General features: G+C 35.8%; 1 protein-coding gene across 2 annotated transcripts in view; it reads right to left on the reverse strand.

The window, feature by feature from the left end:
- Positions 1 to 1,641: 1,641 nt before the first annotated feature.
- Positions 1,642 to 14,557, reverse strand: part of KHDRBS2 (KH RNA binding domain containing, signal transduction associated 2) — a 590,557-nt gene continuing 577,641 nt past the window's right edge. For both annotated transcript variants that reach the window (XM_042985303.1, XM_042985304.1), the window contains one exon: positions 1,642 to 2,140. In XM_042985303.1, coding sequence (XP_042841237.1) covers positions 2,043 to 2,140 — 98 coding nt within the window. In that variant the 3' untranslated portion in view covers positions 1,642 to 2,042. The remainder of the gene's footprint in view (positions 2,141 to 14,557) is intronic.

The following is a 14,557-nucleotide window of genomic DNA, read 5'->3' on the forward strand; positions in this document are numbered from 1 at the left end:
CTTTGCTTGTGGATACCTGAAATAGTGAGAAAGAATAAAAAAGGAAAATTAAATATAACTCAACAGCATTTTGTGCAAGGCAAACATTTACAATTTTAATCAATGACAGACACACACTTCATAAAACTATTAGCATGCAACTCCAGCTGCAAAAACTGAACAGCAATATGCCTAAGCTGGTTAGCAGCAAAAAAGTAAACCAATCACATCGACAAAAGCCACCATAAACAAAAAAACTGTATTTAAAAGATGAACAGTTTTGGCATTCGTCCCTACCATCAAGTCTTTTGCTTTCTTTTTCCATCAAAATTTAGATTACGTTTGATGTTAGCAAGAGTTGCATTACTATTATTGTTAATTTTAGTTCTGTTTATTACCTTGAGGGTTATATATTGTAAAATAATTTTGGTGCCTCTAGTTAATGTTAATTAGTTGTTTTAATAGCCTATAGACCTATTTGTTAAGTTTTTGTAGGTTTACTTTTTTAACTATCAGGAACTTAATAACTGAGAATATTTAACATTACTGTTGCATAGGCAAAATTACAGAGTTACTATTAGTGTTACCTGTTTAACGTTTAGTCATCCTTTGAGTCCTGCGACATATTTCCTTAATAATCATCAGCCATCAAGTCTGATAGTCTCAAAAGAAATATCAGCCCTCTAAACTGCCTTCAAGGGCGGTGATATTTAGCACTGAAAATTACAAATAAAGTTTTTGAGGTTGAATAGCAACAACTGGCCAGTGACACTGATGATTTGTTTGTCAAAACAAATTGTTATAAACTACGCAAATGAAGTCCACGCACTCCTTTGAGTGAAAACAATAAAGTGAATCTACGCAATGCTTACATGTTGGATGGGATATTTAATGTGCGGGGAAACTCAAAGGTTGAAGAACTAGGCATTTAGACAGTGGTAAGTGGTACTCTTACCTCTTTATACTCCATTACTCTTTCTCACGAGAGACATGCTAATGCAAACAAGTCAATCAGAATTTGTGTTTAGCAAGATAAAGCTTAGAGGATAGTTTAAAATCCATTTATTATTCTAAATCCATTTTTTTCCATTAACATGTTATACATTAGTGTTTACTAACCATGATTCATGTAACAGTTTAGTTTGTTAACTTTTAAATTATTTAACAACCATAAGTTATTAATACAGTTTTTAAGTATTACACAAATATCTTAAAACAGGCTTGGGTTCATTTTTGTAATTTTTAAATAGAAAACATTTTAGGCATCTCTTGAAGAAGAAATAAAGCAGGCATTTAAAGCTAGAAAACAAGTAATTCCAAATTTAGTTTTTACAAAAGTTTTCAGCTTTATTGACAAATTATGGCAAACATATTTGACAAATTGTGGTTTCCTATTTAGAGTAGCTTACACATGGAACTTTATGTGTGTGTTTTTTTTTTCTTTTTTAACAAATACAGGTTAAAACACTGAACAAATTCAGTTAGCTACATACATACAGTAGCTGCTTGTTTTCAACTCCATTAAAACAGCATTTAAAATTAAATTTACAAACTTAATATCGAACATCTTCATCTAACTAACAGATATTAAAAGACAGGTTAAAACATCTTATCTACAACTTTATTATCAGCTAGTTCAAAAATCATATTACAGTCTTTTAGCAACCCTAAACAAAGTTTTTGCTAGTTGATTGAGACTCAAAATCTGTTAACAGATTCATGCTCTTTCTTAAGGAAAAAAAAAAAAAGGAAAAGAAAAAAAAGAAAAAAAAAAGATTACACACAACAATGAAAAACAACCAGGAGAATATCATCCTACTGAATGGTTTATAGACAGTGCTTGCCAATGTCTTTTTTAGTCCGTTTTGTAAAATAATACTAGTGTCAATGTCACGCCAACAGTATAGGGGGAAATACAAGAAATATATGGGAGAAATCATGAGCAGTTATCCCTATAATAGGAAAAAAAAAAAAAAAGGACTATTACTTGTCTTGTTGCTGTTTATGTGGAGACCACAGGCTATGAATTGTCTTTGAGGTGAGGTCACGGGTGAGAAGGACCTTCAATATCTACCATAGGGGTGCTCCCTGTATCCCCCTCTGGCTGACCTTGGCGGTGGTGCCTTCAGGCTGGAGCGGGTTGTGGCCCATTCTTCTGGTGCTATAAACAAGAGAAAGACAATAACATTCACGTGGTTTCACAGTTACCAAAAACAGTCATTTAAGACACAAGAGTTGACCCAGAAAAAGAGAAAAAAAGATCTCAACACTGAAGGCTAAAGCCTTACTATGTTTTCCACATGGTGAGATCATCAAAAAAAGTGTATACTTTGAAATGCAGCCATGTGTAATTAAACTTGCAGGGCGTTCTTCGAAGAAGAGAAAGTTAAAGTCCTTGGATAATTCCACATTTATTATGTGCAAAATTTTGTGCCACAAAAGAGAAGAGTATCTGTGTAAACCACTCCATATTTTATTCTTTATGCAGGCATCTGAAAGAAAGTGGATATAGGAATCTAGGGGTGCTTAGCCTTTGATTAACTTGAGAAACAACCTGTGAATCTTAAGACACTACAAAACCAAACCAAAAATGACTAATGCCTGTTCTCTGTCTCCCAAACTTAATGATTAGAAAACTACAGGGTGAGACCTGGTGAGACCTGTTTTCCAGTGATCCCCTAGAAGATTCTTAAGTGGTACAGGATGAGATCCTTCTGCTAAACTATCTTAGACAAAGTTAGTGACAGTGGAACAGAGTGAATTTAAGCAGTAAAATCAATAAAGAATATGCTCATGTCAGTTTTTACAAGTACTTTGAAAATAAAGAGGTATTACTACACTAAGAAAACTCCTCATTTACCTGTTAATCAGATTTTCCAGTAACTTTGTGTTCTGGAACCTAGCCAAAAAACAACAACAACAACAACAACAACAAGAAATAAGATGGCAAGCTTTTGAGTATTGGGGAAAATAGCCTTTGTAAAGTCCATGTTCCCAGAAGAGGAATATAGGCCTCCCTCAAAGGGCTGGGGACTTAATACTGGGCTCATGGTTACTTCTGTGTAACTCCTGAAGCTAGGTTATGTGGGTCTTTCAATCCTCATTCAGTTTTCAGTTGAGAGCTGACTTCATGCAAGGAGCTCTGGTGAAAGGAAGTAGGGACATAGAAGGGATTAGTAGAAAGAGACACACTGACATTGACACCTAATATATAGGATAATGATGGTAATGTACATATCAACTGGAAAGAAACTGCAGATTGAGGCCAACTGATGTAGGGCATGTCCCTACGTAGTTCAAGTGACCCTAAGAATATTTTTGTACACAGTTCAGGGAGATTAAGGAAAAGCAGTAAGAAAAATTTAAATTGTACTCACTATACTGTATATAAAACAAAGGAGAGTGATATACAATGTAGAACAAGGATTAAAAGCCTATCAACATAGGAAAAAAATAGCATTTAAATGTTTTTTGGGGGGGGATATTCTTCATCAGAACTTCTTTATTAAAAATGATACCTAATGAAAAATTTATCTTTTCCATTGTTTAAGGTATATGCTTAAGTTTATCTCAGTATTTGATAAGACATAAAATAGAAATGAGAAACTAAATAAAAATGAGAAATATTACATTTTCTCAGAATACAGATCTACTTAGATCATGGGTTGGCCAACTATGGCCACATGTGGCTAGTTGCTTGTTTTTTGTTTTTGTTTTTTTAATAGTTTTATGGAATGCAGTTATGCTTATTTATTTGTATACTGTCTATGACTGTTTTCACTCTACAAAGGCAGAGCTGAGTAATTGTGAGGGAGACCATACTGTCTGCAAAGCCTAAAATGGATGTGAAGGAGTTTGGGTTTTTACAGAAAGGATTTTCAGACCCCTGCTCTAGATTATGTTGTCTCTTTTGGTTGGATACTGTGGATGTTGGTCTTTCTGATGTGATCTCTTGAGGTCAGAGATCCTTGTGATTTCCTAAGGCTGCCCTAATTTCTCAGTAAGACACTAAAAAATAATTGTATGTATTTATTTTTGGAATTAAATAAAACTTTTTGATGTACTAGAAGGGAAAACCGATTCTGCTTGCAGAACTAGCACGTGCCTTCTTGGTCTTATGTAATATGAATTTTATACTTTGACTATGAATATCAAGAATATGTCAATGTCCTTATCTTCTAGTGGTAAAATCTAAGCAGTTCTTTTTTAATTTTTTAAGTTTACTTATTTACTTAGAGAGAGAGAGAGAGCGCACAAGTAGGGTAGGGGCAGAGAGAGAGAGGGAGGGAGAATTTCAAGCAGGCTCCACACAGTCAGTGAAGAGCCCAATGTGGAGCTTGAACCCACAAACTGTGAGATCATGACCTGAGCTGAGATCAAGAGTCAGATGCTTAACTGACTGAGCCACCCAGGTGCCCCCAACTCTAATCAGTTTTATTAATGCATTTAATAAAAGGAATATAATACGTTTTGCTTCATTCTGTGCTAGAGTGTTAGAGATCCCTGGGTTGGAGCCTATGGGATTCAGAAACTGAGATAATATAAGTTTCAAGTTTTCCCAGTCCTGGATCCTTTGTCAGATGCTTAATGTTCTTGGTAGTTTCTGCAAAATAGTGAAACAACATAAACAGAGTGATAGCAATACCTGCCATAGCTACCTTAGATTTGTCAGAACTTTTAAACTGACATAATCTTGAGAACCGGCCCCAGGGCACATTAAGTATTTAATAAGAACTCATTGATTTAGGTGTACTTGATTTTATCTAAAGTCTAGGGCAGGTAATGTATGGGCTAAAATTTCCTAACTTTTGGCTAATGTTAAAATGGGGAGTGTCGCTATTCACTGTTGTATCCTCAGTGCCTGGAAAAAGCGCCATGCCTAGCAGGGGTTGAACACAATGAAAGATGGCATGAAAGACAGGATGAATGAATGAATAAACAGAGGATGTATGAGGCACAAAAAGCTCCTAATGACAACCTTACAAACATAATATTTGAGCTGAAGACATTTGATATTAATATGAAAAGCTTTAGAACTAGAAATATTAAATATTTTAGAGTTAAAGTCAGACTTCTTAAGAGGGTCAGGTAGCTAAATAGCAAAAGTATTTCGTGACTGGATTCCATAAAAAATGATAGTAGAATCCCATTACAAAAAAGTATAAAAGCATGTGTCATTGTACAAAAATATGCTCTTTTAATTCTCTGTATGTAAGTTCGTACTGTTCTTTCTTCCTTGCTGAAGTCTAGGAAGGGGAAATACTGTTAGTCTAGGAAAACTGTGACCAAAAAGGCAGCCAAAATGACTTCCTACATAAAGTTTTAGATTTTCTGAGATTCCTTCCCATTAACAGAGGAATCAGGATATATTTCACTTAATTCATGTTCTAATAGTGAATTGAGATCAGCAAAGGTATTATTTCTATTTGTGCCAAATTTCCTTGGTCTATATATTTTCTAATATCAGAATGTTTATAGATGGCCAAATGTTTACAATCACCTGATAATACAAGCCAGCCTCTTTTAGTGAAGTTATGTTCTTTGAATCTGGACTGGAGAGCACCGACTCAACTTTATCATCATGTAGTGTGTCATTGAGCCTTACAGAGTCAGCCAGTCCCCTCATTGCCTACCATTGGATTTCTTCACTGCAAGTAACAGATAGAAGTGATGCTTAGACATCTAAAGAGATTCTAATGTGAGGCCACCATAGAACCTTGCACATGGAAAAGACCCAAGCATAGGAAGAGACAAATCATTGTAAGGTTTTTATGATGGGAATTCTCTAAAATTTGAAGTATAAAGAAAGGCCCAAGAATAGACTTAGAAATTGCTTGTCTTTCTTTGGGTTCTACTATTCTGCAGACAAGATGGACTTAAAATATTTAGAGATTCATACAAATTTTGGAGTCCTTGCCAGTGGTTTCTATTCCCATGATACGGTCTAGGATGTCATTTTAAATATAACACAGACAATGAAACTTAGAGGTAATCTTTCTTTGTCCTTTTGGAAAATAATAAAGGATGTAAGATGCTCTCAGTATCAGGATCATTGTCATATGAGAAGCACTAGCTAGACTATGGATGTGAATGAGCAATTAGATAACAAATAATTCCTCAGAGAATGTGCAAAATAGCTGCCTAACAAGTTGAAATTACTGGAATGGTTTACCGAATTGGGGATGTGGAAATAGGAAATGAAGATATGAGAAATAGGCTTCAGTGACTTGATCAAATTCCCACCATTTCTAGGCTTACCAATTCAGATTTTAATGTACCATACAGTATATGAAATAAAGAGGGAAGGAGACAAATAAAGCATTCATGAAATAATTTTTTTTTCTTCACTAAAGATCTCCTATATGCTAGTCATTGTACTGAGCCCTGAGTATGAGGATACTTTAAGGAGCCTTTAGGAGATCACAGGACAAAACTAATATGAAATTTCATAGATTATAATACATTTATAGTTGAAGAGAATGCTGGGGAAGGCCTAGAGGAGAGAGAGCTACTAATTTCCATTATTCAGTTGAACTTGGAATGAGCTCTAACATCTAATCATCTCAAAGAAGTCATTTTCTGAGCAAATATACAGAGTAACTAAAAATTGAGTACTGTTTAACCTATTTAAAAGAACTCACCTTCTTTGAAGACTTTCTTATGTTAATTATTTTGTATCACCTGGCCTTGTTTCTTAAACTGGATTCTAAGATCTAGGAGGGGAGAGCCCTTCTGTTGTGGTAGATACATAGGAAGAACACCGTAAGTATCTGAAAGCTACATTTAAACAGATGATGTTACTAACCAAAAAGGAATTTTAAAATCAATCCTGTAAAATAAGTAAAACAGAATTCTTACAGACACATTGTTAGCAATTAGGGGATAGTGTTGCATATATTTGAAACATATTAATATATCTTTTAAAAATTGCTTCACCTCTGTTCTTTTAATTTAGACTGATTTTTTTCCCCAGTTGAGTCAAGTCTTACAGAATTCCATAGAATGCATCTCCATTACATGCTAATAAGCATCATTGAGGAATATTATACTTTGATAAAGGGGTGTAAATTACCCAGGTAACTCTTCTTGTGCTTTCCATGTTATTCTAGTGACTTCAAAAGCTTCTGCATCTCAAATATTCTGCTTTCAGCAGAATCAGATTTATTAAGTGGTGTGCATTTCTAAATGTGCTCTCATTCCTGCCCTGAGACCACCTAGTTTGGGGAGCATTCAGAGCAGGAAAGAAAAATCTGGATGATATTTAAAGCTACAAAGCTGTGTTCTCTGTTCCAGAGATGCTATCAATATTGAGTTGAGGTTCTTGGTGGGGAAATTGAAGCATTGGAACAAGGCACCAATTTAGGAAAAGTCAGCATCATTTAAGTACCTGGAAAGCAAACTTTTAATGTTTATTTTTACAGAAGTAGGTTTAAAATGCCACCCTCAGAGTACATTAACTTTAGGAATTATTTAGAAAGGATATAGAATATCATGGAGATTATTGAGAGCACCGATTTTATGCTCACAGTTTGCTAGACCCTACATAGCTAGTTGTTTATAGTTCTGATATCTTAAAAAGAACCTAATTTTTTTTAACTCACCACATTAACATACCATACCATACCATAACATAAATAAGGGGTGTCTGGGTGGCTCAGTCGGGTTAAGCATCTGACTCTTGATTTCAGCTCAGATCACGATCCCAGGGTTGTGGGATCGAGCCCCGTGTCGGACTCTGTGCTGACTGGGGAGCCTGTTTAAGATTCTCTCTTACTCTTGTTGTCGCTCTCACTCTCTCTTGCTCTCTCTCAAAATAAAACCAATTAACACAACACCAACAACAACACCCCCAAACATCAAAATAAAAATAACTCACCACAACAAAAAGGGAGAGCTCATGCTATTTATTTTTAGTATACTAGAAACCAGTATGTAAAAACCACAAGGAAAGTGGGAAATCTAATTTCTATTATTACAAACCACTGGTGTCTGGTTTGCCAGTCATATAAGAACATTACAAGGTTGATTAAAATTCACCTGGCTCTAAGCCACTCCATTTGTTGGTCTCAGTTAAATTTCTCATATTTCTCTAAGGCATCTCTTTCTACTTAAAAGCACCTTTCGAATGTATTCTTATATGTTTTGTTATTTCTATTTATTCCCAAAGAGAATATGCTAGATTAGATGTTTTGTTCTTGTAACTCACTATAATAATGTTCATTTTCTTTAATTTTTAAATACCTATCCTTTTAAAAAAATTGAGATATTCCCTGTCATCACATCTTCCAAGGGCCAAATACAGTGTGGGGCATTTTATGTGTATTATTAGCAAATCCTCACAACTTCCTGTAAGGTATGTGCCAACGTTGTCTTCCTTTTAAAGATGAGAAAATTATAGCTCAGAAAGTTTGTCTGGAGGACCCAGAATTTTTATCTATAATCATCTTACCATTTTCTACCACTGCCTTCATCTGAAAGAAGCTCCTGGCTTCCACTCCCTTTCTCCTTTTCTTGCCTAGGAAATAGGACTTCATTTATTCTAATCCCCTTGATTTATTTTATAACTAGTGGTTCCTACAACAAATTATTAGCTAAATGAGTGAGAGCATAGCTTTAATTTTGTTAACAAGAGTGTGGGCTGCTTGAACTGAATTTGTTAAGGTGCAAATCTAGGTGTTCATTCCTCTAACATAGAAAGCATGTCTGCTCTGCCCTGAGCATTTTAAAATATTAATGAAACGTTGGCACCTAATGGTTCAACAATTTTATCTACATAGTTTGTATCGCCACCATGTGTAATCGCAGAGTTTATTGTTCGAAAATACAGAGGGTAAAATATTATAGTGCAGAAGGGGAAATATGGGTGACCAGCATCTGTTTTCACAGATGAACATAGTGAATTATGTTCTAAGAAGAGTTAACTTTGAGTTACCATCAGTTATGCTCTCAGGAAATTCAGTCAGCTTCTGAGAAGCATTTACAGCTTTTATCACTATTTCAAATTTTTAATTAGATATTCCCTGTTAGAAAAAAGTAACACTTGGAATATTCCATCTAGAGAGTATCAGAGGGCTGGGCCTTTCTAAGCACTCTCTTCTCAACTCCAGAGTTTTGTGATGCACATGGCAGGCACTTGGTAATTATTTATTGAATAAATTAATTCTACTTAAATATTTTACACCTTCATTTGTACACATACAAGAAGCCATAGCCTTCCCTCAGATCTCTTCACTTCGAATGGGAGTCTCAGGGCTCTCTAGCCAGGTCTGCATTTGAATTCTGGTTCTGCCTCTACTTGAAAGACTTTTTTGGCAGGTGGTAGGTTTCTTAATCTGCATACGGATGATATATTTTAATTGTCACAGACCATTCTGAGCTTCTGACATGTATATCTAACTGCCTGAGGGGCATCTCCTCAGGTGTTTCAAAGTCATTGTTTCCCAAAACTAAACTCATCTTTTTCTCCAAATACTTAATGCTCTTCCCAAGTTTTGTATTGCAGAGACTGATGCTACCATCTACAACTTGTCTAGTTACTCATCAAAACCCTTGGCATCCTCTCACCTTTGCTCAGTCAATCTAATCAATCATCAAGCTTTGTCTTTTCTTCCTTAATGTGGATTATTATATTTTCTTCCTTAATATGCATTTAACTCATCCATCTCTTTCCATCCCTACCAACCCTATTCCATGCCAAGCCATTCTCATCTTTGCCCAGACTGCTCATCTACCTAGTTATCTTTTGGGTCTTTCCATGATTTTAAATGTGTGTGTGTGTGTGTGTGTGTGTCTACACACACAATATGATGTGATATGTTGTAATATGTTATACATAGGTATATCTTTGTGTGTGTAGACACACACACACACACACACACACACACACTCCCCTAATGTGTGTATGTGTACATTCCTACTCTTCTTCACCTTCTAGCCAGAGGGACTTTTCTTAGTACAAATGATGAGGCCTGCCTGGTCAATTGCTCTTGAAGCATACTCAAGGTCAAGTCCAAATTCCTTAGCAAGGAATTCCATGCACAGTCTAGCATGATCTGACCCTTGACTTCATTTTAGAGCACTGGAGTTGATGACTTTGATGATCAACTAAAGTACAGGTATTCTACAGTATTCATTGAAAAAAATGTCTTGGGTCTTGAAATACAATGAGTGTTGTTGGTATAGTTAAGATTTTAAACTCTTTTTTTCAAAAGGAAGGTCATCTTGTTGTTGCATGGAAATGGACCAATTAGGGGAAGAAACCAGTAGAACAAACCAATCAAAGGTTTCAAGTATAAGACACAAACTTTAGATACCTGTTGTATTTCAGCAAATGATTTCATTTTGCTTAATATGTTGAGAAAAAAACTTATATTTCCCTTAGCAACTAGTAAATATTTATAGATTAGTTTTTTTATTGCTTATTTTGATTCATCCTAAGAATGATAATGATGATTTCTGGTAGTGATCCCACACGCCAGAGATGGGCTGGGTGTTTTGGGACTTCTTAAAAGCTTCTCTTAGCTACTGGGGAACTTCTCCTAAATACCAATAGTTCCTCGAAAACAGTGCAATTCATTTTAGTCTTTGAAGAAGCTCTTAGGTGAAGTCCCTAAGTGGTTTTTGAAAGCAGGTGTTTTCCATTGCCCACGTGGACCGTGAAACAGATAAGTAAACTGACTCCAAAGTCCATTTGTTGATATAAAAACAAATATGAATTTTTAAAATGTAGTACATACTGAAAATATGCATAGGGGCACCTGGGTGGCTCAGTCAGTTAAGCGTCTGACTTCAGCTCAGGTCATGATCTCATGGTTCTTGAGTTTAAGCCTCACCCTGGGCCCTGTGCTGACAGCTCAGAGCCTAGAGCCTGCTTCACATTCTTTCTCTCTCATCTTTCTCAAAAATAAACACTAAAAATGAAAAATAGAAGAGAAAAAATATGCAAAATATTCCAAAATGGAAGGTACAGAAAAAAAATGGTGGCTGATAATTGGACACAATGTAGAATCTTTTGTGACTTGAGTTTAAAAAATACTTTTACTGTTGTGAAATAAAATCCTGAATCAATCAAAAGTCTGCAGAATTCAGCCACAGACTTTTTTTTGTACATAAGAACATTATGAAAAAATAATGGAAGGATAAGAATGATGATACAAAATACTATTTTATGATTCTCTTCTCTAAGAATTCCAATAATGCCCTCAACTCAGTGAAGAAGGTACACTAGGTAGCATAGCTTCATAGACAAAGAAACTGAATTTGTAACAGTTTTGATTGCCTTACTCCCCTCACATCTGTCATTTCTATACTTGAGAACAGAAATGAGCCCAGAGTATATTCTTAGACCAACACCAAGTTATGGGAGTTACAGAATACCAGGTTTTAAGCTCAGCAAAATGTTGACAGTGACCAGCTCTGACTCTGCTTTCCTCTCAGCATGCCTCTGCCTGCTTTCCCAGGTGGGTGCTCACGTTGTTACCACCACCCCCTCCCTCTGGAAACAAACATTTTGGCTGCCCTTTGTCCCTGGTTACTGTGAAGTTAAGTCTAAACTCCGGAATGTCCTGGAGTGATGGGAAGGTCTTTGTTATCAGTGGTGGCTCCTCAGACCACACAGGATAGTTCATGCTAATGAGATGACTCAGGATGTGGGCTGGTCCCACTTGAAAGACCAACCAGGAGGTTAGAGGATTTGGGCATTAACCAAGTGATATCAGCCCAATCTGGAAAGAAAAGGAGGCAGGAGTTGGAGATGATTCAGGCATTCATGCTGCATCATGGAGCTATAATGAAAACTCTGGGCACTGAGGTTTTCAAGAGCTTGGCAATACCTTGTGTGTTGTTACACATCAGTATGCCGGGAGGGATAGTGCCATCCTGAAGATTTTCAAAGCTTCATATTTGGGATTCACCCAGGCCCTGCTCTATGTATCTCTCTTTTTGCCTCCTTCTGCTTTCTTTCCTTTTGCTCCAATAAAATTAATTGTAAGTTAGAGCCCTTTCTTTACAGAAGCCCTTTACTTCTGTGAGTCATTCTGGCAAATTATCAAACCCAAGGGGGTAGTGGGAACTCCAAATCTATAGCCAAATGGTCAGAAGAGAGGGTGGTCTAGAGTCTCCCAAATGTATGTCCACAGTTTTGTGGACACTTGTGCCCTTAACTTGTGACATTTGGGCTAACTCTAAGCACTCACCCTAATTTCTTTGTTTGCTCTCCCCAGTCTTCTCAGCAGCCGAATCCTACCTAGCTCTTGGCCCATAACTGGACCTATCCCTGCTGGAATTTCCGAATGCTAATGGCCTCCAGGGGTATCTGTCTATCTTCTGCTGCTATATTCCCCTGATCACAAGGGGATTTCTGGAATCTTTCTGCACAGTTGCCAGGCTCCAGAGAAACTGACCTAAGTGTTCTAGATCCATCCTCCCCCTCCCCTGGCATATCTTGTTACCAGCAGAACTAAAGGTTTGACAAGATCTTCATATGGCTAGGTCATTTACAAAAAGACACTGATATCAATATCAATCAATAATCATAATTATATTCATCAATAATCATAATTATATTTTCAACTGGCATACTTTTTTTCCAGCATATATATCAGTTCCCACTGAATCATTCAATAAATTATGACATATTTGACAAATGTATGTTACACATTTATTTCAGGACAAGGTGTCCTGGTCTTTTTAAAATTCATATCCTCTTTTAATAAACATAAAAATCTCCCCAAACTGTGGAAATTTATTATAAAGACCCCCTAAGGTGGTAGGCCTCTAGTATATATTTTTTTCTTTGTTAGTGTTATTTCCAAGAAAACGTTTTCCCAGCTTTATATTTTGTATTCTGTACTTTGTGTTTTAAAAACAGCTCGTTTTGTATATTCTAAATAAAAATCTGTGTCATATTGAATATACTTTTTGTACATGATCTGTTCACCCCAAGATTCTGACAATAAATCACTCAACTCCTCCCTCCCCATCAGTTAAAATGATTGCCCCATTAACTCAGCAGAAAAGAAAGTGATAAAAGAACTTTCCTATGGCTTGGTTTATTGTCTCAACAAGAGAATTGTTGGGTGCATGTGGGCTATAATTTTTTGTGGACTCTCTATCTGTTGGGTGTATTTTAAACAACGTCAAGTTTAAGATTTAACTGTTCAGCACACCATCGTTCAAAGAAAAGACAAATTCTATTTTCCATTACTTAAACTTACAGCTTTTTTTTTTAAAAGGTGAACTGAAAATGCCAGGTCCTATAACACAATATTTACTTTTAAAGTACCCAGTGTTCTAAAGGCAGCCTGTGCATAACTTGTGTGGTGCCTTTAAGGATGCAAGTCCTTGGCACAGTTTTGACCATTCATATTAAGATCATTGGCTACTTTTCATCAAGTTCCCATGTATGTATCTAAAACTTATTCTCAACTTTAGCTTCAGATAGGACCACTGAGACCACTATTCAACTGATGCCCAGTTCTTATGTCCAAAACTGTGATGGAGCTGATCTTGGGTAGTAACTGGACTTTGGTATTTTTTTCAAGGTTCACCAGGTGATTCTAAAATCTGTAATTAATCTCATAGAATCTCATGCATTGTGAGTTCGAGCTCCACATTGGGGTCTAGGCTGAGGGTGTGGAGCCTGCTTGGGATTCTCTCTCTCTGCCCTGTCCTGTATACTGTCTCTCTCTTTCAAAATAAATAAATAAACGTAAAAAATACTTTAGAAGCGCCATTTCATTAATCTTTTTGGTTAAAAATAGAGTTTAAAAATCTATATTAAAAGTTAAATAGAAAAATAACAGTGGTATTTTTCTCAATAGCCTATCATGTAGCAATTTCAATATTAATAAGTCCTAGGAAAAATAAATTGGTTGTATACATTAGTTTTTAAAATGTCTGGTAAATTCTTGCCCATACTAAGGAACTCATCTTCATTTGTAAAATCAATTTCCTCAAATTTATATTTCCACTTACTCTTAAAAATGGACAGTCTTTGTTCTTGAATCACATGGATGGCATGATTGCCAGTTAGCTTCATTTTCTTTTGCTGTTTTCACAGATTAATCAATTCAGGGCTTATTTTCATACTGGGATAATAATCATTCCTGCCTCTGAACACAAAATGGGTTTTGTGTTCTGCAATCGTCTTGAAGTGAGGCACTCAAATACCCTAGAATATAGCACAGAATTCTTTTTGCTTTCATTCATTTCAAGACAGTGTATTAATATTATCCTCCTTGCTTCCACACAGCTGTCATCTTAAATGCCACTAAAGAATGGATGCATAATTAGCTCTTCAGTTCATACATTAAATACATTTTAATAAACAGTTCTTTTCTCTGAGAAGAGAATATTGCCATCCATTCTTAGCTGTCAGTCTCAGAGAGAATTTAGAGAATGTTTCCTATGTGAAACATTGTTTAGCCAAGCTAATCTATGCACTATATTTAAAATGCACCCTTATTGAATTATGAACTATTTAGACTTAACCAAAACAATTATAATGACTCTGATTAGTTAGGAAATATTTTTAAAATGAAGAAACTGATTTGGATTCCTGTAAGTCAAATATTTGTGA

Source organism: Panthera tigris, chromosome B2, assembly GCF_018350195.1.
Source record: "Panthera tigris isolate Pti1 chromosome B2, P.tigris_Pti1_mat1.1, whole genome shotgun sequence".
Classification (NCBI taxonomy): domain Eukaryota; kingdom Metazoa; phylum Chordata; class Mammalia; order Carnivora; family Felidae; genus Panthera; species Panthera tigris.